At 55.7% G+C, this 26,593-nt stretch overlaps 1 protein-coding gene across 2 annotated transcripts in view; it reads left to right on the forward strand.

Annotated features, from left to right (window-relative positions):
• The first annotated feature begins 384 nt into the window (after window positions 1-384).
• Window positions 385-26,593, forward strand: part of PEPD (peptidase D) — a 139,678-nt gene continuing 113,469 nt past the window's right edge. The window contains exons 1-4 of one of the 2 annotated variants that reach the window (XM_009194106.3): window positions 385-548; window positions 10,196-10,379; window positions 11,821-11,948; window positions 21,917-21,980. In XM_009194106.3, coding sequence (XP_009192370.3) covers window positions 532-548; window positions 10,196-10,379; window positions 11,821-11,948; window positions 21,917-21,980 — 393 coding nt within the window. In that variant the 5' untranslated portion in view covers window positions 385-531. The other variant, XM_009194105.4, reaches the window with a different exon arrangement.

A 26,593-nucleotide genomic window follows, 5' to 3' on the forward strand; every position in this document is an offset into this window, starting at 1 on the left:
GAACCTTTAGAGTCCTCCAGTTGCCCCCCGGCCTTTGCTCAAGCCCTTTCCCTTCTTAAACAAAAATCCCCACCTCTGCCCCTACCCTAGCCTGAGTCAGTCTCCCTTCTCTCCTGTCACGTGGTTTCTTTATTCCCATGTGTTCTTCTCCCGGGTTGGCTGGGACGCCAGATCGGGGGCTGAACCAGAATCAAGGTGTCCTCTGCTTCAGGACCTCCCTCCCACCACACAAAGGAGGAAAATCTACCCGCTACCCCTACCTACTGTCTCCAGTAGGCAGCCCGCCCATTTATGCTGGTCGCGCTCTTGGGCCCGCCCCTCTCCGGGAGCCCCGCCCCTTCAGGGATCCGCCCCTCCCCCGGTACCGCCCCTTCCCGTACCGTGGAGTTTGGCTCTGGAGGAGGTGGGTCCAGGACTCCCGGTCCCGCCCCCGGCCCCGCCCTCTCCCCCGCTCTTACCCCGCCCCACGCATTGGGACCCGGAGGGGCTCAGCTGACGCCGCGCTGCACGTGACGCCGGTGCCGGGCGAATATGGCGGCGGCCACCGGGTGAGTACTGCACCTCCCTGGCTCTTTCCCGCTGGCGTGGAGAGGGGCATGGGTGTCACGGCCGGACCGCGGGTGAGAGCCCCAACCGGGCTCGCTGAATGCCTCGGGTAGGCGCCTCTTCCCGTCGGCCCAGAGTCCGAGCGCGGGTCGGCGAGCTTCACGCTCCGAGTCAGGGTCAGCGCGGGGGCCGCAGCCCTTCTCCACCCTCTTGGCTGGCTCAGGCCCTACCTGCGCGCGTCTGGCGGCCCCACTGTGTGCGGCTGCGGTGGGGGCTGGGGTCGACACGCATGTTCGCTGCCAAGACCCCCAGGTGGGAGGGCGGCGTTGCGAGGACCGCAGGCACCCGGACGCTTCCCGGAGGAGGCGGTATTTGAGACGGACTTGGAATTCCCTTTTCCCTGCAGGGCACGTCCACATTTCTTTCAGGGGCCAAATGTCACCTCCTCAGGGAATCCTTCTCTAACCATCTATCCCACTTTTTGTGCCCTTATCATTACCTGATAAACCATATAGAGCATTGTTTGTACTTGTTCATTATCTTCTCTGCATTTAGAGTGCAAGGGCAGGTCCGTTAACCTGGTTCTCACTAGCCCAGTGCCTTGCACACAGTAGGTGCTTCATACTGGGCTGAATGAAAGAAGGCTGAGTGGTCCTAGTGGGAGGAAGGGTGGACAGATGGGTTTACCGGAGCGTTGGACGGAATCTCCCAGATAGGGAGCATCTGAGCCCAGGGTAGGGGACAAAGGTTGAGAGTTCAGAGTGTTCTGGGGACAGGAGTGCATGCCTGGGGCTGGAAGGTGTGGTGTTCCAGGTGGCTTCTTCAGACTTTGCCCTGAGGGGCTGGAAGGGTTTTGTTACAAGCTGCTGGATCTGTTTTAAAAGAATAGGCTCCCCTGACCTATGTGTGAGTTCAGTGGGAGAAGGTGTGGGTCTGGTGGCTCAGTGGGGTAGAGGGGGCTTGGTGTAGGAGGGGGCAGTATTCCAGATGCCAGGTTGGAAACTGAGGTCAGAATGGGGGAATCTAGTGGACTGAATGCATCTCTCTTTTTAAGATGTGGGGAAAATGGTAACAGAAAGTGGGTTCTCAGTTGGCCCCCAAGGTTGAGGGAGCTTAGAATATACAAATCAAACATTTTGTGGGCACCTGCTGTACTCCGGGAATAGCACTGGGCCTTCCCTTAGGTACTCACAGGCCACTGGAGCAGATGGACACATGGGACTCTGTCATCCATCTGCTTGCCTGTGGTCTTGGCATTTGCAAAGGAGGAACATAGACTCTGAGCTCAGGGAAAGTGCGGGAAGGCTTCACTCCCTGGATAACTTTTGTGCTTATCCTTCAGCAATGAGACTCCCTTTGGGTAGAGAACAGTGCAGACAAAGTCTCAGATGGGTGTCAAGGAACTCAGGGTCAGATCTTTGAATCCAGCCTGTGACCCTTTTAAAGGGTAGAATGAGCAGGCTGGTGCCCAGCTGTGGGTGTGCTGTCTTTCTGTTTAGGCTGGCTTGGTGCTCACAGGAAGTGCCAGGGGTTGCATTTGGGTTCAGGACTCCAAGCTGGCCTGAGACCTGCTGCTCTCCTGCAGGAACCAAGCTGATGTCTGGATGGGAGCAAGTCTGGAACTGACTGGATCCTGGAATGAGAGCTTTTCTTTTTCTCTTTCTTTTTTTGTTTTTGTTTTTTTTGAGACGGAGTTTTGCTCTTGTTGCCCAGGCTGGAGTGCAACGGCATGATCTCGGGTCACTGCAACCTCTGCCTCCCGGGTTCAAGTGATTCTTCTGCCTTAGCCTCCCGAGTAGCTGGAATTACAGGCTTGTGCCACCACGCCCAGCTCATTTTTTGTATTTTTAGTAGAGATGGGGTTTCACCATGTTGGCCAGACTGGTCTCGAACTCCTGACCTCAGGTGATCCACCCACCTCGGCCTCCCAAAGTGCTAGGATTACAGGTGTGAGCCACCGCGCCTGGTCCCAGAATGAGAGCTTTTCTAGCAGAACGAATTCTCTGGACCACCACACAGGGTGGGTGAGGGAGGCAAAACAGAGTGGCAGTGTCATGCGTGTCCATGTGAAGAGACCACCAAACAGGCTTTGTGTGAGCAACATGGCTGCTTATTTCACCTGGGTGCAGGCGGGCTGAGTCCGAAAAGAGAACGAAGGGAGATAAGGGCAGGGCCGTTTTATAGGATTTGGGTAGGTAAAGGAAAATTACAGTCAAAGGGGGCTTGTTCTCTGGGGGGCAGGAGTGGGGGTTACAAGGTGCTCAGTGGGGGAGCTTTTTGAGCCAGGATGAGCCAGGAAAAGGAATTTCACAAGATAATATCATCGCTTAAGGCAAGGACCGGCCATTTTCACTTTTGTGGTGGAATGTCATCGTTTAAGTCGAGGCAGGGCATTTGCACTTCTTTTGTGATTCTTCAGTTACTTCAGGCCATCTGGGCGTAAATGTGCAAGTCACAGGGGATACGATGGCTTGGCTTGGGCTCAGAGGCCTGACAGGCAGTTCTTAGAGAGGTGTGCTATTGAGAGGGTGTGGGAGCTTCCAGAGCCTGGCAGTCTCCTTGGGAAGAGCCATCCCAGTCTGGTATGGGGCTTTCCCATGGGTACTTTGAGCCTGAGGTTGACCCCAGTGGCTTCCTTAAGAGCAGATCGATTAAGTATGTTTCTGGCTCAGCTCCCACCCGCACCCACAGGACAGATAATCGAGTCAGGCATAACGAGGCATGACACCAGCAAGTCACGGCCGTGGCCATGGGCTCCCTGGGAGTTGGATTTAGTTGTCTTTAGAATCCTACCAGAGCCTGGGACAGAGGGTGTCCATGAGAGTTCCAGGTGACTGGGGTGTGCCCCATATGATTTGGGGAGTAGGGGAAGCCCTAAACTAGCATCTCAGATTCAATTTGAAACTCAAGAATCTACTCTGGGAGTGTTTCAGGGTTGATCCTACTTTCTCTTGCTAGTCTGAGTATAGGCTTCAAGTTGAGACAGAGTGCTGTGACGTCACCTCCCATCCCCTCATGGAGAGGGGTCCCTATCCCATGGCACTTGGTGGCACTGCTGTCTCTTTGAGCCATGCTTTGAGCATTCCACAGACAGGGTTGATAATTTGAAATATCTCAGCTCCAGCCAGACCTGTCTGCATCTGCTCCCCCACATGGCTTTTTCCATTCCCTTCTTCCCTTGCACACTCACCCGCTATCCCTGGAATGCTCTTGTCCTCTATGTGATTGTTCACATTTTTGCAGGCCCAGCTCAGATGATTCCCTTTCCCAGAAGCCTTTCCCAGCCCTCCGGTAAAGGCTTAGTGCTCAGAACTCCAGAGCACTCGGTTTTCTCCCCAGCAGGACACATTTCCACGTCTGCCCATTGTGGGTTAGGAGTTGCTTCCCTTCATTCGTCTCTTAGCATCCTTAGAGCCCAGGGGTTCTGTTGTACCCTCAGGGCCAGTCTGTGGCTGCCCTGTGATTGGTGCTTGGTGAAATGAATGAAAAAGGGATTTACTCTAAATTAGTACAGCATCCCATCCTGCTTTCCTGGGAGACTCCTAGTGATTGAGGGAAGGAGTCACGGTGACAGAATTCCGAGGAATAGGATGAAGAAATAGCTTTAATTCTTTCACCGAGTGGCTCCCAGGAGCTGTTGCAGAGCCAGAAAGAGGCAATAGGTGAGCTGCCCTGGGCGTGTACCTGTTGGGCCATAGGTTACACTGGAGTCAGCATTCTTCTGGAGAGGCTTCTGCAGGGCTCAGATTGTGGGTCACGAGCCCGACCCCGCCCTAATGTGAACCTTGTGCTCCAGGAGCAGAAGACTCAGGCCGACTCTGGGGGCTGGGGATGGGTGGGCTTGTGGGAGGCAGGCTGGCCACTGAGTGTCCTTCCCTGGCTCTTCCCCAGGTCCTGACTCCACACAGCCCTCTCTTGGTTTCTGTGTATGCTGAGAGGTGCAAGGTGGAAGATGCTGGTCAGTTGCCTCAAGGTCCTCTCCAGCCGTGGCAACCCTCTCCAGCCTGGCGCTTATGGTCAGGCACCCAGTGGGCTGCCCGAGCGTGTGTCTGGTGCCTGGCCCCATGCTGGAGGCTGAGGGGAGGAGGTGGCTGGTCCTTGGCTGGCCTCTCCTGCTGGGAGTTTAGCGGTGTGGCCCTATCTAGAAGTGGCTCCACATTCTTTTTTTTTTTTTTGAGAAGGAGTCTTGCACTGTCACCCGGGCCGGAGTACAATGGCACGATCACGGCTCACTGCAACCTCTGCCTGCCGGGTTCAAGCAGTTCTCCTGCCCCAGCCTCCTGAGTAGCTGGGATTACAGGTGCCTGCCACCACGCCTGGCCAATTTTTTTGTATTTTTAGTAGAGATGGGGTCTCATTATGTTGGCCAGGCTGGTCTCAGACTCCTGACCTCGTGATCCACCCACCTCAACCTCCCAAAGTGCCTTGTTTACAGGCATGAGCGACCACGCCTGGCCAGTGACTCCACATTCTAGTGCAGAGATTTTTCCTTGTCTGTGCGGTGGACCCCACGGGCATCAGTGAAACCTACGCACCATTCTTGGCATCATGTTTTTTTTTTTTGGTTTTTTTTGTTTTTTTTTTGAGAGGGAGTCTGGCTCTGTCGCCCAGGCTGGAGTGCAGTGGCTTGATCTCGGCTCACTGCAACCTCTGCCTCCCAGGTTCAAATGATTCTCCTGCCTCAGCCTCCCGAGTGGCTGGGATTATAGGTGTGCGCCACTATGCCCGGCTAACTTTTGTATTTTTAGTAGAGACAGGGTTTCACTATGTTGGCCAGGCTGGTTTTGAACTCCTGACATCAGGTGGTTCGCCCGTGTTGGCCTCCCAAAATGTTGGGATTATAGGTGTTAGCCACCGTGCCTGGCTGGCATAATGTTTTTAAATGCATGAAATAAGTACAGAATATTTCAAAAATAAAACCCAATTATTTGGAAATACAGTTATCAAAATGTTACATAAATTTGAGACAGGGTCTTGCCCTGTCTCCCAGGCTGGAGTATAGTGTTGGGACCTCTGTTCACTGTAGTCTCTGCCTCCAGGGCTCAAGCAATCCTCCGCCTCAGCCTCCCGGGTAGCTGGGACCGCAACCACAAGCCACCATTCCTGGCTGATTTTTGTGTTTTTGGTAGAGATGGGGTTTTGCCATGTTGCCCATTCTGCTCTCAAATTCCTGCCTCCCACAGTGCTGGGATTATAGGCATGAGCCACTGCGCCTGGCCCAACTACTTTAATTTTGAAGTTGTGAGGTGCAAAAGTGATATTTCGAGATACTGCAACAGCAATAACGTGATATTAAAATACCTTTGATTTGTGCTGGTGACAGATTAACATGCATTGCTGACACTGAGTAGTTTGTTACTTATGTGAATAATTGAAGAAAATGTAAATTTGAATTGGAGGTTAGAGAAAATAGGCCGGGCGCGGTGGCTCAAGCCTGTAATCCCAGCACTTTGGGAGGCCGAGACGGGCGGATCACGAGGTCAGGAGATCGAGACCATCCTGGCTAACACAGTGAAACCCCGTCTCTACTAAAAAAATACAAAAAAAACTTAGCCGGGCGAGGTGGCAAGCGCCTGTAGTCCCAGCTACTCGGGAGGCTGAGGCAGGAGAATGGCGTGAACCCGGGAGGCGGAGCTTACAGTGAGCTGAGATCCGGCCACTGCACTCCAGCCTGGGTGACAGAGCAAGACTCCGTCTCAAAAAAAAAAAAAAAAAAAAAAAGAGAAAATAAAGGTATAGCTTTTTCCCATCCAGGTAGATGGAGCCCCTGATTTTGAGGATGAATCCTTGGGGGTCCCTAGGCCTTAGGTAAGAGCCCTGCAGTTGGCTGTTAAGGAGAGGGTGGCCCAGTACTGATACGGGGGTGTGGGTTGTATGGAGACAGGGACGGCTTGTAGGGGCAGTGGCATCCTACCTTCCTTGGGGACTGGCCTCAGTCTTGGTCACTCCGTTCTTGGTCCTGGGCTGCTTACCGGGTCTTGGTTGTTGCCAGGGCAGCGGGGATCCTGGCCTCTGGGTCTCAGAGACTTGTTCTGTGGGTCTCTGAGGCTCTGGAGCTCTTGTGCCCTGTCTGTCTGCAGCAAAGCATGGCGTATTTACCTTGGGACCTGGGGATGATAATGGCTTTTGCCTTTTAAATTCCGGGTGCCACTTAACAAAAGCAGCAGCAGAAACCTGTTGGAGATGTTTTATTGGTGCTGCATTTGCTGAATTTGCAGGAAGAATTCATCTGTGTTGGCTCTGAGCCTGACAGTCTCTCTGGGGGTTTGGTTTCTGCCATGAGAAATCAAAGGGCATGTCTCTATAAAACTTTATTCCTTGGTGTCCTGTAATTAATGACTGTAGCGTATTGCCCTGCCTCGTGGCTCAGGCTAGCCCTTCTCATGCCCAGAGCCCTGCACAGGGTGGGTTCTGTTCTGGCGGAGCCCTGTGGAGAAGTAAGCATGGTTGTAGATTTTTTTTTTTTTTTTTTTGAGACGGAGTCTTGCTTTGTCGCCCAGGCTGGTGTGCAGTGGCATGATCTCGGCTCACTGCAAGCTCCACCTTCCTGGTTCATGCTATTCTCCTGCCTCAGCCTCCTGAGTAGCTGGGACTACAGGCGCCCGCCACCGCGCCTGGCTGTGGTTGTAGATTTTCTTTGCAGTGGCAGCTGAGTGCTCAAGGAGAAGGTGGCTTATCAAATTTTCTGCTCAGCCCTTGGGATCCCAGTCCGTGTGCCCTGAGAAATTTCAGTCTCTCAGAAGGTTCTGAACAAGGGGAAGGCCAGCCCTTCTTCGAGCATTGCAGGTGGGGGCCAGGCTGGTGGCTGAGGATGGGCATTTTCGGCCGGTCATGCTGTTCGACGGCTGTTGCTGAGGCTGTCCATAGCAGGTCCTCAGTATCATTGCCCCTGTGCTGTTGGGGACTCTGCAGAGACGAGTTTTGGCCCTGTGCCCATCCCACCATGGGCTTTCCCGAGTGAAGGGAAAGGGCGTGGGAGGCTGTGGGGGACATGTGAGCACAAGGTCCTGGTGACTACACTTTCAGTTCCCGACGGCATGGCCATCTGGGATGTGGTCATGTTTACAAACTCTCACCGACTTCCCTCTGCCCTTTCATCCCGATGGCTGAGTGTGGCAGAAAAGCAGCCCCAGCCCAGAGGAAGCCCTGGCTGCTGGTGTCCACCCAGCCACCTGTTCACCCTCCTGGGAGGGTAGGAAGGGCATGTGGGGGAGCGGGAGGGGGCTCTGGTCATGTCAGCATGTGCGGCTGCTTCTGACCCTCCACCCTTCCTGGGCGGGCTGGGGCTCCAGGGCTGCTTCCTGCTCCACTGCGGCTGATGTGGCATCTTCTCATCCCACAGCTGTGTGTGTGGCCCTGTGTGTCATTCAGCAGATATGTGTTGAGCGTTTGCTGTGTGTCGGGCAAGGTGCTCCATCTCCCAGTGTTTCCACCCGAGGGGGTGGACTGGATAACACCAGGAAGCACCAGGCAGCACCCACTGCATTTAGGTTGGAAGGTGCTGAGTGCTAAGCGTTGTCTTGACCAGGGACCTGGCCCCACATTAGGAGTTTACTCCAGGGGGCCACTAAGGAGAGTGGAGAGTGGGGACGATATGCAGAGCTGTGCGCACGTTAAGGGAACCCAGGAAAGAAGAGTGGGGAACCTGGTCAGAAACCCAGCAAGGGCCATGCTGTGGGGCAGGGTGGCCTCATCAGAGCAGTGGCCCTGGATGGAGAGGTGCCCCCAGCCGTTTAGTTCCAGGGTCCCCAGGGAGGGAGCCAGGGGAGTGGATCCACTGTCCTCCTCCTCCTCCTCCTGCCCCCAGCCTCTTGTGCCTGCCGTAGGCTCAGCACGCCTGGAGGCAGGAGGCAGTGTGCACGCTGAGGAGGTTGGGTGGGTCAGCCTCTGGGCACAGTGCAGGGGAGTGTATCTGGAGAGCAAGTGGGGAAACCTCAGGCCAGGGACTAGTAGGGGGTTGGGCAAGGAGAAGAGTTGCAGGTTCAAAGAGGGAGGCTGGGGAAGACCATCCTGAGAAGGTCGTATTGGAGCCAAGATGTGCAGGAGGTGTCACCTGCTTGTGTGACCCTGGCAGGAGGGTCAGGGCCTCTGAGGGTCCCATGTGAGGTGAGTGTAAGAGGTGCCCCAGGCAGCTTCACAGTGCCGCACTGTGAGGGCAGGTTTCATCCGCAGCTTCACTGCAGTTCCTGGGCAGCGCTGTCTGCTCTCACCAGCTCTGGGACGTCCCTGCCTCCTTGACCTCTGTGCCCACCCACTGTCCCCTGGCTGGAGAGCCTGCAGGGGCTCCCTCCTGCATACCCCGCCCCTGCTTACTCCTCCTCCACCTCATCCCCATTGTCTCTCATGCCCGCCCCGGCCTCCAGCCTGCTTGCTGGGACCACCGTCTGTTTATTCATTCATTCCATAGATACCGACACCTGCTCTGTCCCTGCCTTCAGGGAGCTTACATGTTACCTGGAGGGCCAGCAAACAAATAAATGAAGAGTGATGGGGGCTCTGGAGAGACGTGAAGAGAGCTGGGGGGTGGGGTGGGTAGGAAAGGGGCATTTCTGCAGAGGCTGGGTAAAACAGCCCTTGGGAAGAGCATTCCCCACAGGGCACCGCAGCGGCAAAGGCTGGAGTGTTCTGGCTGTTTAGGGATGAGCGAGGATGCCCGTGCTGCAGCAGAGGAAACCAAGGGTGAACTGGGGGCCTGGATCCCTCGTGGCTGGGGAGTGAAGTCTGCACTCAGAGAAGCCAGCCAGCACGGGGTCGGGCAGGGAGTGTGTGCTGGGATTGGCATTTCGAAAGGGCCATTCTGGCAGAAGGTGCAGACCAGGCTGTGGGGAAGCTGGGGCCAAGAGCGCCACTGAGAGTTGCCTGCAGTTGTCCAGATGGGACATGGGGCAGTGGCCCTGGGGATGAGGATGTGCATTGAGGGTAGAGTCCAGACCTTGCTGGTGGCCAGGAGGTGGGATGAGATAGGAGGTCAGGATGGCCTGCAGGACTGTCCAGGCGCAGGTGCTTTGTGTCGGGGGAGGCTGGGGAGGAGCGGCTTTGGTTCAGGGCCATCTTCTGCTTGCTGAGGGTGGCCGATGGGCCTGTGAGTCTGGAGCCGCACGTCATTGGTCTGTAGATGCAGATGGTCCTTTGAGCTGAGGGACTGGGTGAGCTCAGCTGAGCTGAGGGAAGGAGCCAGTTAGGGAAGAGGCCCCAGGGTTGGGCCAAGCTGGGCTCCAGCAAGGAGGTTGAGCCGGGAGCTGGGGGCCTGGCTGGTAGGGAGCCTGGGCCAGCTGCTGTTGGGGAGGGTTTCCACAGAGAGAGTGGCCCCCAGGGTCATGGGCACCAATGCAGCAGGACTGGGGACCTGCTGCAGATTCAGGAGTGTGCAGTCCCTGTGGCCTGCTGGGCAGTTGGTTGGGGGGCAGAGGAGCAGGGGGGTGGAGTCAGGACAGCATGGATGACGGAGGAGACAAGCCCCTGTGGTCCTCAGGGGGACCAGTGAGGAGCTATTTCTGGGTCAAAAGCAGGTAGAGCTCGGGCAGCTTGCCCCGTGCTGATGGGGGTCCCACGGCAGGCTCGGGCCTCCGGTCACCCCGATCTCAGGTGTGGGCATGCTTGGAGATGCTAACAGAGGCCTGTGTGGCTGTGTGTGCTCTTGCCTCTGCAGACCCTCGTTTTGGCTGGGGAATGAAACCCTAAAGGTGCCGCTGGCACTCTTTGCCTTGAACCGGCAGCGCCTGTGTGAGCGGCTGCGGAAGAACCCCGCTGTGCAGGCCGGCTCCGTCGTGGTCCTGCAGGGCGGGGAGGAGACTCAGCGCTACTGCACCGACACCGGGGTCCTCTTCCGCCAGGTGAGCCTGCCCCCTTGGCTGCAGGTGAGCAGGCCTGTGATGGGGCTGCTTGCCTGAGCAGGAGTTGGAGGCCCCAGCTTGGCCAGAGCTGCCTTTTGTGGCCCTCCCTGAGCCTCCGTTTCCTCGCCTGGGAAGTGGTCCAGGGGCTCCTTGAAGATGTAGAACTTGAAGATGTGGGGCGGCAGGTGGCCCACCTGCAGGCAACCAGCCTGGTCATGGTGGCCATGGCTGAGAGTCACTGGCAACACTCAGTCCCCAGGTACAGGAACGTGAGGATACCCACCCAGGAAGACTGTGAGGCTCTGAGCTTGGCTCACTTTCACAGATCTTAGCATTACACCCATTTTGCAGATGAGAAAACTGAGGCTCAGAGGGAAAATGACTTGCCAAGAGGTGGAGCTGGGATTAGAACCTCGTCTTCCATCTCTAAATGTAGTGCTATTTTCTCCCCGCTGCCATGCCCAGAGCTGGAGCCTGATCACAGCGGGAACTTCAGAACCTCTCTGGGGCGGGCAGAGCCTAGGGAATGTGTCCATGCGGCATCCTGGCAAGAAGAGAGATGGGAATGTGAAGGCGAGCCGGGTGTGGAGAGACTATGGGAAGGCATGGCTTCCCTAGCTGAACCCTGTTGCCCCAGCACCCCACAGATGGGCTGAGACCCATTGCTGAGCGACCGCAGACAATTTTTTTCTTTACGAAAAGCACCTTCTGCCGGAAGGGTCCCGTCTGTCTGCTCCATTGTTCACACAGCTGCAAGCCTGCAGTCCTATGGCTGTGAGAGACATGGCGGTCTAAATAAGTTTTCTCTGGCCAGTCTTGATGCTTCTCCAGGTTTAAATATTCTGCGGCTTAAAAACCGATTTCCTAAATTCAGCTGTTGGCTCCCTTTCTGATGGTATGCTAGGCTAATTTTGGAAGAGATCCTCCTCCACCATACCTATGTGACGTCCTTTTAGCGCAGCATTCGTCCCTAAACACTGAAGTCATCAGCCGCCCCGGGGGTGGGAGAGGGAAGTAAGAAGTCCTAAATGGAGGAATCCATTTCCGTGCAGATATCCGGCCTGGGCATTGGAATCTGGGGAGCGTCTTGCCTGCCTGCACGTGGCAGAGAGGCAGGGCTGAGCTGGATGTGTGGTGGTGCTGGGCGCCCTGTCATGGGCCTAGGGGGTGGGAATACAGGGGGGCTCGGGCACATACCCGAAACCTGCAGCATCAGGGAGGGCTCCCAGCAGGGTGGGGGAGCTGCCGGGTTGCCCCTTGCCAAACCACGGGAGGATGAACCGGGGAGTCGGGTGCCGAGGGGAAGGGATGTCTGGGGCTGGGGTAAGTTGCAAGAGGCTGGCGGTCTGAGCTGGCTCCCTGGGGTGCTGCGATGCAGCCACCGGTGCCTCCTTGCACCTCACATTCCACTGGCTAACAAGAGTTCCTGTTCCTGCTACAGGAGTCCTTTTTTCACTGGGCGTTCGGTGTCACTGAGCCAGGCTGCTACGGCGTCATTGATGTTGACACTGGGAGGTCGACCCTGTTTGTGCCCAGGCTTCCTGCCAGCCATGCCACCTGGATGGGAAAGTAAGGAGCAGCCTGGCTGGGGCACCGCGGCTACCAACCATGGGCTAGGGGTGGGGAGGGGAGGTGGGATGGGAGGGCCGGGCTGGGCCTGGGGACGGGGAGTAGGGAAGAACTGCAGGAAGAAGGGCATGCGGTCAGGGCTGTGACAGCCTGCCTCGCACCAGAGCCCTGCAACCGTGGTTGGGAAGGGATGTTACAGCTGGAGTACAACTGTGTCGTAGGAGTTACTAAGAAATTATTTTAGGTAGACAGAGAGGAAAAGGGGTCCTTGGGAAGTTTTCTGGTAAAGCCCCAGCTCCTAAAGCTAGGCGGGCAACCTTTGATATGCAGATGCAGGCCATTAGAAACTGGGTCCACCCAACATGGCGATTCCCAAGGCCTTCTTGCCCTTGCCCCACATGTTCCTGGCAGCATGGCTGCCCCCACGTATCCCCACATGTGTAGAATATCCATGGCACCCTGCATTTGCATATTAAAAGGCTAGGGTGGGAAGGCCAGCTTTTTCGTGGGCTATGTGAATAACATGCTTGGTCAAACCAATCCCCGAGCCCTATGCAAATCAGACACCACCTCCTCTAGCCTCTGCATATATACCTGGCTGGTGGCCACTGCACTTGGGGACCTCCTCTTTCAGCTTTGGAGTCCCCCTTCCTCTGTCTCTGTACGGAGGAACTTCTTCCTTCTGTCTTCTCCCTTCCTTCTTGTCTATTAAATTCTCCACTCCTTAAAACCACTCCATGTATGTCCATGTCGTTTTTTCTAATTCGACTCGAGACCGAGAACCATGGTGTTCCTCCACTCATCAGAGCCCTGTCAGCTGGGGGCCTTGTTTGTTTAGAAGTGCAGTTTGTTAATCCTGAAATTCTAGCTTCCACGCTCTGTGAAAACGTCTGAGGCTTTGGCCCTGGGAGGCCGTCACTCCTGCATGGCATTGACAGGTGTGGCATGGCCCTGTGTGTGTCTGAGGGTGGTGGGTTGGGTTGGAGTTGGGGGACCGCCTTTCTGAGACCTGTTGCTGATATGCTGGGTGTGTTATTTGCTGCCTGCCTCTGCACACAGCGCAGGCCCTGCCCTCCTGGCCCACGTGTGAGATGGAGCAGAGGCTCGGGCTGCGGTGCACCTTCCTCCACTCTCCACGGTGCCTGCTGTTCCAGGTTCCCCCACCCCCAAGGAACTGTTCTGCCTGCTCAGAGGTGCCAGGGTGGGCGCTGTACTTAACCAGGGAGGTTTGAGGTGATCAGAGGATCCTGCTAAATGCTGGCCGCCTCGCTGCGTGTCATCTCCGCCTGGAGAGAGATTTTTCTGGGCTAATGTATAAATTGCAGCCTTTGCTGCCTGGTGCCCCAGAACGCTCATTACCAGGTTGGCTGGAGAGGCTGTGACTGGTTTGAGTGACAAGGCCCCTGGCTGCCACAGGGACTGGGCTCTGTGCCGAGGGCCGGGGCCACAGTAGGGCTTCCCCTGCTTCCAGCGCCACCCTCCCCTCACCCTCCCTTCAGTGCAGACTCCGTTTCTGCCTTCGTTGGCCGTGGTGTGTGCTGCTCCTGCTGTCTCAGGGAGGGGGGTTCAGGCTTACAAGTTGGTGATCATTCTGCTCTTAGGCTGCTTGGCAGGATCCCAGCCTGGCAAGACTGGGATCTTTGCTGGGCAGGACTCAGCCGGGAGCACAATTGGCAGCAGCAGAAAAGAGGGCTGTTTCTCCTGGGGGTGATCTCCTGGCTCAGCCCCTGGGAAGAAGGGCACGGAGTGGACACACCCAGGCCGAGTGCCTTTGGGGCTTCTACCGGGCTGCCGCTCGGAGGCCCTCACCTGACGGTGCCTTCCCATCCTGTTGTGATCTTTACTGTCGACCTTCATCTCATTCCCAGTGGAATCCTTATGACTGCCCTGTTATAAAAGAGGAAATGGCTCAGCATGGTAGCATGACCCGTGCAGGTCCTGCCGCCAGCTGTTGCTGGAGCTGCAGTCGGAGGCCGAGCTTGCCTGCTCGCTCAGTGTGGCTTCTGAGGGGCCGTGGGGCTTGTGAGTGGGTCTGGTCGTGTTTGGGGCTCCAGTTCCTTCGCTGTGATGCTGCTCTGGAAGCCCCCCAGGACTGGAGTTACAGTGCTGGCCACTGTGGCGGCGGTTCTATCTGTGACACTGACACGAGGCAGGGATGGTTCCAGGAGGGAGATTGTCTTGTCCAAAAATGGCCACAGCAGTGTTTCTGGACACTCGCTGTCTGCAGGTGACATCTATTTCCCTCCCGCCTGACCCAGGTCTGGGCCTCATGACCAGGTGGCAGTACTGCTGGGTGACGTCTGAGGCTTGACTGTAAACTGCACTGTGGCTTCCACCTGGTTCTCTCCCGTGGGGTGCTTGCCCTGGGAACCCACCCGCCACATCATGAGGAAGCACAGACTCCCCACAGGGGGACCCCAGCCGCCAGCAGCACCAGCCGCCAGTGTGCACGAGCCCCAGGTGGTTCCGAGCCCCAGCCTTCCACCTGCTGAGGTCCTAGATGTGGAGCAGAGCTTTGCTGTCCTCTCTGGGCTCGGTCTGAATTCCCGACCTTCAGAGTCCATGAACATGATCGGTGGTTTTGCACTCCATTAAATGTTAGGGTGGTTTATTCCGCAGCCATTGTAGCTGGGACAGCAGTGACGAAGAGTTTAGGTTTGCTTTCTGCAGGAGGATTCTCCCAGCATCCTCTCTCCACCCAGAGCAGAGTTGTGGCCTCAGCCTTTCTTGCTGAGTGCACTTTCTTGCAAGTGGCACACCTCAGGACGAGTGAGGGCTCCTGTGCCAGGGGATCCTTGACTCTGGGTGACACCTGCAGTTTTGACCTGGCTGCCCTCTCATCCTCCTCATGGCCCTCACTGCTGGCTCAGAGCCTGTTGACATGTCCCACTGCTCAGAGAAGCAGCTCGGCAGTCAGGGCGGATGCCTCCTCTGTGTGCATGCTGGGCAGGTCAGATCAGGCAACCTTCATCCCAAGGGGGCTTCTGGCCCCATAGCTGAGAGGTAGACCCTTGTGTCCTGCCATCCTGGTTCCCTACCACAGCCACCCCCAGCAGGCCTGTCCATTCCTCTGCCCTGGGGTGACCCTGTCTGAATCTCCACATCCTGAGCCCTCGGGAGACAAGGCTCAGTTGTAACAGAGCAGTGGTGGCGAGGTTGACTGTGTGGGACTGGAGCTGGGGAGTGGCCAGATCTGATTGCTTACGGCTGCTTCCAGCTGCTCCTGAAATCAATAGGGCACCGGGAGCGAGGCTGACGGGAGTACCTGGCCTTTGCAAGCAAAACCCACCAGACTGCACATTTGACCTTCAGCTCCTCAGCTTCCTTTTGAGTCCCTATCTGATGGTTTTTGAAAATCCATCTGGCAGATACTGCGATCCAAAGTCGCCCAGGGAAACGACACCCCCGTCTGCAAGATCTGCCACTTCCTGCGGAAACGGTCTCGCTGTTGTCAGGGTTGCAGACGCCTGGGGCCGTGGGCAGCCTGAGGCCGGCCCACTCCTCACCCCAGGCCCGTTCTGGGACGAGGAGGGTGGTAGTTTTGAATGCATTTTTATTCCGAGTCTCTGCTCACAACAGTGTGTGGTGTCTTTTTGATGTGAGAGCGTTTCCCATCATTTTTCATCGGAGTCAGGCTTAGTGGAGGGTGGCTTTGGCTGTGGGCCTCTGTGAGTCAGCGCCCCACGCAGCTTCAGAGCCCAGAGTTGGGGAGCCTCTTTGACCAGGTCGGGGGGCCCTCCTGGAACCTTTGCACTTTGTACCCTGTTCCGTCCCTGGCTGTGGTATGCAGGGAGGGGCGCTCAGCCTTCCCAGGGCCATACCCACATCTTGTGTGAGAGATGGATGTGGGTATGGTGGGAGGGTTTGCACATGTATGGTGTATGCATTAGAGGAGGCTGTAATGGCCATATAGGTGCTATGTGTAGTGTAGTGCATGTGGAAATTAGGTATTAGGTTTGGATCTTGATGTAGGCAGTATGGGGTGTGTGTGAGGTGTGTGATGCATGTAGAGTATGTTGCGTGTGGGGGGCATTGCTGTGTTTGTGTGTGGTGTGTAGGGTGTTTGTGATGGGGTGTGTGTGTGGTGTGTGGGGTTTTTGTGATGCGGTGTAGTATTATGCAAGGCGTGTAAAATTTGTGATGAAATTATGTAGTGTATATGTGTTGTATGTAAGTATGGTGTGCTTCTTAAAGGTGCATGTAGTGTATGGGGCATGTGTGTGCTGTATTTATGCGTGTGTGTATGTAATTATGTAGAATTATTTTGTGATGAGGTATGTGTATGTAGTAGGTAAAGTGTTTATTAATTGTAGTGCATTAATGTGTAGGTGTGTAAAGTGAGTAGGTAGGTGTTTGTAGTAGCAGGGTGTGGTAGGTGTGGGTGTGCTGTGTTGTGTGTATTTTGTGTAGGTGTGTGGTGTTTGTAGTAGAGGGGTGTGTAGTGTGTAATGCCATTAAGTGTTTTATGTGATAGGGTGTGTGTAGGTGCTTAGTATGTAGATTATTTTGTGATGGGGGTGTGGTTGGGTGTGAGTGTGCTGTGTTGTGTGCAGGTGTGTGTGGTGTGTAGGATGTTTGTGATGAGCATGTGTGTGTAGTGTGTAGGGTGTTTGTGATGGGGTGTGGTGGGTGTGAGTGTGCTGTGTTGTGCTTGGGTGTGTGGTGTGTAAGATGTTGTATTGATAAGGTGTATTATTATATGGAGTATGCTTAAGTTATTTGCTTGTGATGAGGGGGTGTGTGTAGTATGTAGGGTGTTTGTGATGGGCTGTGGTGGGCGTGAGTGTGCTGTGTTGTGTGTATGGAGTGTGTGTGGTGTGCAGGGTGTTTGTGATAGAGGGTGTGTGTGTGAGGTGTGGCAAGTTGTTTGTGATGGTGTGGTGGGTGTGGCCAGGTGTGTGTTGTGTGTGGGTGCGTGTGTGGTGTGTAGAGGTTTTTTGTGATGGGGGTGTGTGGCTGCTTAGTGTGTGTGGGGTGTTTGTGATGGGGGTGTGTGTGGGTGTGTGAATAGCGTGTGGGTGTTTGTGGTGTGGTGGGTGTGAGTGTGCTGTGTTGTGTGTGGGTGCGTGTGGTGTGTAGGGTGTTTGTGATGAGGGTGTGTGTGTGTAGTGTAGGGTGTTTGTGATGGGGGTGTGTGTGTAGTGTGTAGGGTATTTGTGATGGGGGTGTGTGAGTAGCGTGTGGGGTGTTTGTGATGGGGGTGTGGTGGGTGTGAGTGTGCTGTGGTGGGTATGAGTGCGTGTGGTGTGTAAAGTGTTTGTGATGAGGGTGTGTGTGTGTGTAGTGTGTAGGGTGTTTGTGATGGTGTGGTGGGTGTGAGTGTGCTGTGTTGTGTGTGGGTGTGTGTGGTGTGTAGGGTGTTTGTGATGAGGGTGTGTTGTGTGTTGTGTGTTTTTCCAGCTCTGCCCCACCAAGTGTCCAGCGGATTGAGGCTTCCCCAGCCTCTCTGGTGCCTCCCTCCCACGCTCCCCGTGATCGGCAGGGTGTGGGGGGGGCCCTCTTTGCCGTGCAGGCCTCTGAGAAGGGGCTGAAGAGCTCCTTCAGCTGCTGTCCGGGCAGTTTGAGGCGCTGACCCTGGGCAGGCCTGGTCACTGGACCTGGTCTCCAGCCTGCCGGGCCGCGCTGTCCCCTCTGCGGCCCCTGCGAGGAAGCCTTGCTCGGGGAGTGGTCTTTGGGCGTAGGCACCTGCGTCACTGTGGCGAGGTCTGCTTTTGTCGCTGACCAGCTGATGACATCCTTGGATGGCTGCCGGCTTTCACCACGGAGCAAGTGCCGCTGCCTTCTGTGGTGAGCAGAGAGTCGGCCGGGCAGCATTGTTTGTAGCTGAAGGCAGGCTGGGCTGCGGGAAATGGATGGTGACGGCTGTAATTTGGCCCTATTACTTATTCATTAACCGCATGCAGGTGGTCAGCCAGCCGGCAAGACCTGCTCTTTGAAATTTCATTTTCTAGAGGACTCCTTGTGTCTGCTCTGTGTGGTGTTAATTTAACGTCTCCTTCCCACCCGTGGCCCCCACAGGTGCTGGCGGTCACTGCAGAGTGTGCAGCCACGGGCTCTGACTCCGGGGACTGGGAAAGGCCTCTCTCATTCATGCCAGGGCCCAGCTGGGGTCCCTGGATGTTGACCCCTGTGGAGGACGAGAGCCCCTTTGGGTAGGAGGACTTCTCCTCTCTCCTCCCAAAGCTCTCCTTGGCACTTGAGGGGAGTGTGTGTGGGGTGACAGCAGCTTCTCTGCTGACCCATCCTCTCCAGTCTGGTTATTTCTTTTTTTCTTTCTTTTTTTTTTGTTTTGAGACGAACTTTTGATCTCATCACCCAGGTTGAAGTGCAATGGCGCAATCTCAGCTCATTGCAACCTCCACCTCCCGAGTTAAAGCGATTCTTCTGCCTTAGCCTCCTGAGTAGCTGGGATTACAGCCATCACACCCGGCTAATTTTTTTGTATTTTTAGTAGAGATGGGGTTTCACCATGTTGGCCAGGCTGGTCCTGAACTCCTGACCTCAGGTGATCCGCCCACCTCGGCCTTCCAAAGTGCTGGGATTACAGGTGTGAGCCATGGTGCCCGGCCTCCAGTCTGGTTGTTTCTATCCAGACTTCCCATGCGATGGGGCCTGACGTGAAGTACCATTGCTGGACCGCAGAATCCCCACGGGACAGTGTGTAGACCCTTCCTCCTGCCCTGGCCAGCCTGGTCTGCGGGAGTCCAGAGCCCCCCAGGGGCCTCTCCAGCCAGCTTTGCAGGGCTTGTATGGCCACACCTCTTTTCTCATCGGCCCCACCAAATCATGGCTGCCAAGCCTTCGGTGACTGGTTTGACGTGGAAGTCTGGCACGCATATCCCTTAGGGTGACGTTTAAATGGTTTTTACTATAATTAGCCCCCAAACATGAAAAATAAGTACTATCCAAACTTAATTATCTCTGCCCTTTAAGAGAGAATGAAATGCACAGTTGCCAGAAAAGCTGTTTGCAGCTTTTCAGGTTTTATCTGTCGAATGGCTCCTCTGTTGAGAATCAGGCCTCCGGCTCGGGAGGCGCTTTTTGGCAGGAGGGGCCAGAACGCATTTCCTGGTGGCTTCCCTCTGCACAGTTGGGGTGAGTTGGGAGGTTTCAGGCCCCTAACGGGAGTGGAGGTGACAAGGTTAGGTGCCACACTGATGGCTGAGATGCTCCTCTGTAGGGCGCTGGCCTCAAAATCATGTCCTTTGTACTTCCCCAGTCTGCCGTGAGGTTGCTTTCCACTCCTGTCGCAGTTGGAGGCAATGAAGGGAGGGGGGCTAGAGGCAGAGCTGGGAACAACTGAGGACGCAGGGTGTCTGTTATGGAGCCAGAAAGTCCAGGGCTGATGGCCCTCCCTTTTGTATTTCTGACACGTGCTTTTGTGCCGGGTTGTGGGGTCACCTCGGTGCCGAGAGTGTGGTTGCTCAGTAGCAAAGGGTCTGCAGGCTTCCCTTGAGCCAGCTGCACAATAAGCCTTGCGTCTGGGGCCTCTGGAGTCCAGGCTAGGCGCTCGTCATCAATTCCTGCCCCGTAACTGCTCGAGGCCGTGCTAATGGAGGTGTCAGACCCTGACCATTTAACTTTTGAGTCGTGTCTCAAATGCACAAGTGAATGTGACTGAATCGTGCAAATTTAATTAACAGCAGGAGCTTGATAACCGGTGATCATTTCAGAGAAGCCAAAAGGGAGAGAAAGCAAAGGGCATTGTGGGCTGCACTGAGCAGCTGATTGATCACGGTGAGATCTCCTGGGCCCTCGGTGTTCCTTGTTGTTGCTCGCTGCAGCTGTCCCTGGGCCCTGTGGCCTGTACTTCCTGGTTTGGGTGGGGAGGGAAGTGGTGGAGGACTCAGAGAGAGGAGCGGATTCTGTTTCCTGGGAGTGATGCTGGTCCTTAGTGTCACAAAGGCTGAGAATGGCACTTAGGACACCAGGAGCTCACTCATGAAGGTCGTCACCTGCGAGTCCCAAGGTTCCTTCCCTCCACCGTGTTCTGTGGGGTTCCCCAGGCACATTGTCCTCCGCAGCCCCTCTCTCCCCGTTATCAGTAGAAGGTCTTGACTGCAAGTTGTCCAGGTTGTTGCCATTTTGAACAAAGAATTGGACATAACCCACAAAGAAAGGAAAGAATGAAGCAACAAAAGAATGAAAGTACACTCCATATTGTGGGAGCTGCTGAGCAGAGGTTCAAGGGCCTAGTGACAGAACCTTCTCCGGTCCAAATACCCCCAGGAGGTTTCCCATTGGCCACTTGGTGCTCACCTTGTGTAAATGAAGTGGTGGCCTGCAATCAGTCTGATTGGTTGCAGAAAGCAACCTTTGTAACTTCACTTCTAAAACCTCTGTAACTTCTAAAGTGAAGTTGGAAAGTTGCATTTCTGTGCAAACCAAGGCTCCACTTATTATCAGAGGTACTTTCAATTTCCCATCTGGCTCAAGAAAAAGGGGGATTTGCAAAGAGAGCAGCCTCTGGTCCTTTGTTACTTAGGTGTGGCAAGTTAGGATTTTCCTTTCAATGTAGTTCCAGGAAGTCTGCATGAAAGAGCCCTAGGTTCCTTGCCTCCCGACCCTGTTCTCCTGTCTCACCACTACCCCTTGACAGCCCAGGAGGTACCATCCGGAAACCATCTGCTGTTTTTTGTCAGAGGCCTATTTGGGACCCGGCGCCTCGTGACTGTAATGCTGTGAGGTCACAGACAGCTGGGGGGCTGGGGCACGGCTGGGGATAGAGCCCCTGTGATGAGGTGGGGCCCAGGTGTGGGATGGTGTAGGACCGAGTGCGCGTGTGTCATTGGACTTGGCTCTCAGTGTCTCCCCTGTGTGGTTTGTGTTCCTTTCCCCTTACGTAAGCTCCGTCACCAACAACGACATTGACTTATCTGCTGACCAAGAGCCTGGGGGTGGCGGCTTGCTGGACCCAGACTGGAGGTCTGCCTAGCACAGCTGTGACCAAAGGGCCCGTCAGGAGGTGGACGAGGGCTGCCCAACTTCGTCCATTCTGTGTCTTCTCACTGGCAGATTTTTCAGGGGTAATGAGTAAGCTTGAGTTTTTCTCATCCCATTGAGCAATACTGATAATTGACTTTCTAAAAATGTTAATTTGTGACTGGGCATAGTGCCTAATGCATATAATCCCAGCACTTCGGGAGGCTGAGGCAGGAAGATTGCTTGAGCCCAGGAGTTTGAGGCTGCAGTGAGCTGTGATTGTGCCACTGCACTCCAGCCTGGGTGACATAACAAGATGCTGTCTCTAGAAAATAAAATAAACATTGTTATTATTGTTATTTGAGATGGAGTCTTGCTCTGTCACTCAGGCTGGAGTGCAGTGGCGCGATCTTGACTCCCTGCAACCTCCACCTCCCGGGTTCAAGCGATTCTCCTGCCTCAGTCTCCTGAGTAGCTGGGACTACAGGCGCCCGCCGCCATGCCCTAATTTTTTGTATGTTTAGTAGAGACGGGGTTCCGTCGTGTTAGCCAGGATGGTCTTGATCTCCTGACCTTGTGATCTACCTGCCTCAGCCTCCCAAAGTGCTGGGATTACAGGTGTGAGCTGCTATGCCCGACCTTAAAATAAACTTTCCTTTAAAGATGCTCCATGAAGACCTGGCAGACAGATTGTTCTATGCCACAGAGGGTGGGGTGCACTGGCTGGCTACCCTGGTGGACTGTCTCTGGCAGTGGAGGGGGATGATAGGGCTTTTTGTCTGCAGCGGCTGGCTGCAGGTGGCTAGGGTCACAGAGGAGCAGGGGTTGCTGAGGAAAGCAGCTGTGGTTCATCCGTTACTCCGTGGCCCAATGTCCTTTGCCCTCCAAGCGTGTGTTAGGCAGACCTGTTCGGTGCCGGGTGCTGGGTGCTGGCCGTGATGGGGATGGGCCTGGGGCTCCATGGCCTGGGCTTGGCAGGCAGGAAGGTGACCATGCTGAGCCATTACCAAGCCCTGATCCTGGCATTCCTTGTGCTTTTCTTTGAGGATCCATTCCAAGGAGCACTTCAAGGAGAAGTATGCCGTGGATGACGTCCAGTACGCAGATGAGGTGGGTAGCTGGCTCCTCCTCTGAGCAGCCCAGGGCTTCTAGCACGCCTTCCACTCCTGGAGTTCCTCTCCTTCCACTGCCACAACCTTGCTGGATGTCAGGGACACTACCGCCTGGCCACCGGCTGCCACGCTGGGGGTGCTGCCATCTGGAAGGGGTAGGCAGCAATCCATGCGTCAGGCTTCTCTGCGGAGCCATTGCTTTGCCTGGGAAGGCCTCTGACTCTGTGGGTGGAAGTGTCTGGTGACCTGGGTTGTGGCTGCTGAGATACATGAGGTGTCTCTGAGGGGCGGGCCTGCCTGCAGCGGTGGCACACGATCTAAGTCACCGTGAGGCTAGGCCGAGGCCTTTGTGCATCTCGAGTCCTGCTGATGCCGCTATCAGAAAAGCCCGAGGCTGTGAAAGGCTTGTAGAGTGGCGTTGGAGGTCCCTTGACTTCAATTCACTTCTCAGTGGGGTTGTCCATCTGGTGTCATGTGGCCCGGGTAGGCGTGTGACTGTCCTCTTGTGGTTTTGAATCTGTGCCAACCAAGTCCAGGCAGGTGAAAGGGGCTGCCCTGACTCCTCGACTCCAGCTCTCCTTCCTGCCAGTGGGGCAGGGCTGGGACAGAGGCGAGAGCACAGCTGGGAGCCCCTGTGGTCTACGTGACCAAAGGCCCTGACACTAAACCACTGTCTGGCACACAGGAGGCCTCTGTGCTCTGGTCCTGGGCGCTCTCACAACCCGACATCCTGTGCAGGTCAGTGCAGTGTGGAATGCGAAGCACCCAGCAGTCAGTGCCTGCCACTGGGAGTTCAACCTGGACCCGGCAGCATCGGCTTTGGATGGGGCCCTCCCATAGCCACATTTCCACAGACAGAGATCGCATGTGGCCCATGCTAAGAGCCGGGGCTGCAGTGTGGAAGTGGCCGGGGGAGCTCTGGCGGCCAAGCAGCTTCCCCCTTCCTCTGGGCAGGACACAGCCTGGTTGAGAGGCAGGTTCCCAGGGATCATGGCCGCACACAGTGCTGTGAGAGGCCAGTTTGTCTCTGCCCAGCTTGGGCCCAGCCCGGCCCGGCGCAGCCAGCTCGGAGGTGGCCAACTCTCTTTGACTCCAGGCAGGCCACTACCATGTGCCCAGCCCTGCGCCTAGTTCTGCTATCCTGGACTATGTTTTCCTTTTCTCTGTCTTTCTGCTATCCATCTTTTGAGGCCTTGCACCAGTCCCTGTATCTGCTGTAGACTCTGGTCCACACTGGTGCCCCTTCCCTGAGCCCTCAGGACAAGTTGTGGACACCATGGAGGCTGACTGTGTTCTGATGTGCACTCTGCCCTTGACTGTCTTGTATTTGTCTTGAACGCCCAGTTCTTTTCCCCCAGACGTTCCTCTTGCACTCTCTCCCTGCCCAGTCCCAGGGACATGTAGGGCATCAGAGGTGGCTGAGACGCAGGGCTCACCTCAACAGCCCAGGACACAGTCCGGTGCAGGAGGTGACCACATGAGTGAACAGTCACCGCAGGGTGGTGGTGCCTGGGCAGAGGTCCCCAGGAGAGCCTCTGTGAAGGGGCACTGCCCACCTCTGCAGCGCCACGGGGGCCTGTCTCTACAGCATCTTCTGCCTGGTTGGACTGTGGAGAGAGGAGGCTTTTGATGGATCTTTATGTTATTTCAATCCCAAGCTTTTGGGGTTGACTCTTAACATCTGAAGATTCTGTCAATACACATGTGACCTAGTGTATCGATTCCTTTGAGTACAGGATCTAAAATAGACTGAATGTTTATTTGCATGCCCCCAGCAAGACCATCTGCTTCTTACCTTGTATGTCTCGGAACTGGAGCGGGAGGCACCTACTCATTCATTCCCATTTTGCTTCTGACCCTCTCCGTGGCAGATGTGTTCCTTGCCCCAGAAACTGCTTCTTAACACTGTTGCCCTTTGAAACCTTGACCCTTCAGCTCTCCTCGATGTGAAACCTGGAGGGACAGCCTGGGGTGGGCTGTGTCTCAAGGACCCTGGTGGGGCGGGCACCTGCCTCCGACTTGGACTCGGCTGCTGAGTCTGAGCCGCCTCTGGGCCACAGCCTCCCCAGCCACTGTCTGACATTTTTATCTTTATAACTGGGGGGAAATTCAGCTCCATGTATACTGTGATTTCTGGGGGTGAGGAAGGAGAACTGGTCTCTAAGCGAAGTAAGAGAGAGGCCGCCTTGAGAGGGCAGGGAAGTTGTCAATGATAGCACAGAATGGCAGCTCGGAGACTGGCTCACTTTTCATCTTCGTGTACAAAGCAGAATCTTGAGGTTTCAGTGGAGTTCAAAGGCTGGAATCTCTTTAGGGTTCAGGGGCACCCCACGGCACCCCGTCACCACCACTGCCGTTGCAGATTGGTGTTGATGTTACCGTTACTGCCGCTGTTTTTACTGGGAACAAGGCTCATGTTGACAGCAGAGCAAGCACTTCATGCCAGGGTGGCCCCCATGGGCTCCAGTAACACTGGCAGCTCTCTTGGAGCTCCTTGTCCCTCCCACTGTGGGGGGGACACAGCGGGGTGGGGACTGTGCGGGGTCAAAGCCCCCACCCCGTTCATAGATGAGGCTGAGGCTCAGAGAGAAAGGCCTGGTTCACGCCCCCACAGCTGGAGGGCAGTGGTGCTGGGATGTGACCCCAGGGGCCTCCCCGCCAGACCTCGCTTGCCCCTCAGAAAGGAGGGCTGCTGTAGGACACTCCTGCGGAGGCTGCATGGACTGCCTGTGCCTTTGATTTTCTGTGGCTCAGAAGGGATCCTGCCAAAAAGTGTGACCTGCTGGACTGAGCCCGCTGAGCTGGGAGGTATCGCAGGTTGCTCGAGGTACCTGGGGCCTGTTGCATCGTGGGAGATGACAGGAAGCCCTTTATTTAGGGGAGGGGTTCCCAGGCTGGTTCTGCAGTGCTCAGCCTCATCTCACTCGGGGTGGCCTCAGCTGTCAGTGACAAATCACAGCCAACGCTTGTCTCCTCTGAACCATGGCCGGTCACGTGATAGCGTGTATGACATGCAGGTGTCTGATGGGGCACAGCTGGCTCCGAGGTTCCCTCCTCCCCACAGAGGATCCTGAGTTTATTGAGAAGGCAGTTCCCCTGGGAAGGAGGCACTCAGCAGAACCCTGAGTGGGGCCCCGAGGCTCTGCCGTGAAGGCCCTGTGCAAAGGCTGGCGGGATCACCGGCTGAGAGCTGGCAGGTGGAGCGCGCGTTCCATGCACTAGCTTTCCTTTATGGTGCCAGGCGGATGTGAGAAGGTCCCAGGGTCACCAAGTTGGCTGCAGGCAGCACAGTAAGAGGACAACCGCGGCAGCACAGGGACAGGCATCGGGAGCAATGGGGTCAACAGGGGCCGCCACGCTGTGGGACCACCAGCTCAGGGCTCCTGGAACCTGATTGTTAAGGAGCAGCCACACATCCAGACTGTTGGTGATGTTTCCTGATGTTTACATTTGAGAAACCAATTTGAAATTTTAGAAGCAGTGCAGGCCACCAGTATGCAGTACTGTTGGAGGAGAATGCCGTGAAAGAAGGTTTATTTTCAAAAAGCTTCAGTGCTTGCAGGGCAGAGCCAGCTCTCTGGAGCCTTGCAGGCTTTCCCAACGCTGGCAAAGGCATATCCAGCTTTTTTCTCCAGCTCATCACCCTGCAAAAAGCGGCCCTCGGGCCTGGTCTGAGCCCTGGTTAGGAAAGCGCAGGAAGTGTCCGTGGGAAGCCTCTGATTGTCCCCGGGGGAGGATGTACACCCACAGGGTTCCGATGAATTCTGCCTGTGACCATCCAGCTCCATCTGCCAGAGAGACCGGGGGCTGCCCGAGAAATCGATGCTGGCTGTGGCATGAAGCAAGGCAGGGCCGTTTAACAGCGCAGGGTGTGAGAGGTCCCCAGTGGCCACCGTTCCGTGGAAATGAGGCCTTGAGTTGACAGAGCCATGCTGTCGTGTGTGCCGGGGATACATCGGAGGGGATACATCGGGAGCCAGCAACACACAGCGCATTGTGTTCCCTTAATATTTGAGGCACGGAGTCAGGGTGTGCTGATGAGAGCATAGCACTAATGGGTCTCCGTGGGGAAGGGCGGGTGGAGCTGCCAGGCCGGGAGAGGTTTTGCAGCCACAGAAGTAACCAGGACCCACTCAAGCAGTTGTGATCAATAAAAGATGTTGCCCTGCCAGGACTAGGAGATGCACAGCCTGCTCTCAGAGTCAGGCCTGGATTGTCTGAGCACGGTGCTGCAAGGAGACGGCTGCCCTCCCCTCCTCCATTATTCCTAACCAGCACGTCCATAAGAGTCGTCGCCCCGAGAAAAACCATCAGCCCGTGCTCCTCCCTCCCAAGACAATAGCAGATACAATCCCCAAGTGCCTCCTGGCTCTCTGCTTCTGCTGCTGTAATTGACAGACTCCTTCTGTGCCGATGAATGCAGACCCTTCACATCAACGTAACAATACACCCAGGGCCAGCACATGCAGCCCTGTTCCATTTAATAAGCCTCCCCTTCCTTTGGAGGAGCTGAGGGTGTGGAGGGACACAGCTGAGCCTTTTGGTTTTTTTTTTTTTTTTTTTTTTTTTGATGCTGAGTTTTGTTCTTGCCCCCCAGGCTGGGGTGTGGTG

The sequence above is a fragment of the Papio anubis genome, chromosome 20, assembly GCF_008728515.1.
Source record: "Papio anubis isolate 15944 chromosome 20, Panubis1.0, whole genome shotgun sequence".
NCBI classification, from domain to species: domain Eukaryota; kingdom Metazoa; phylum Chordata; class Mammalia; order Primates; family Cercopithecidae; genus Papio; species Papio anubis.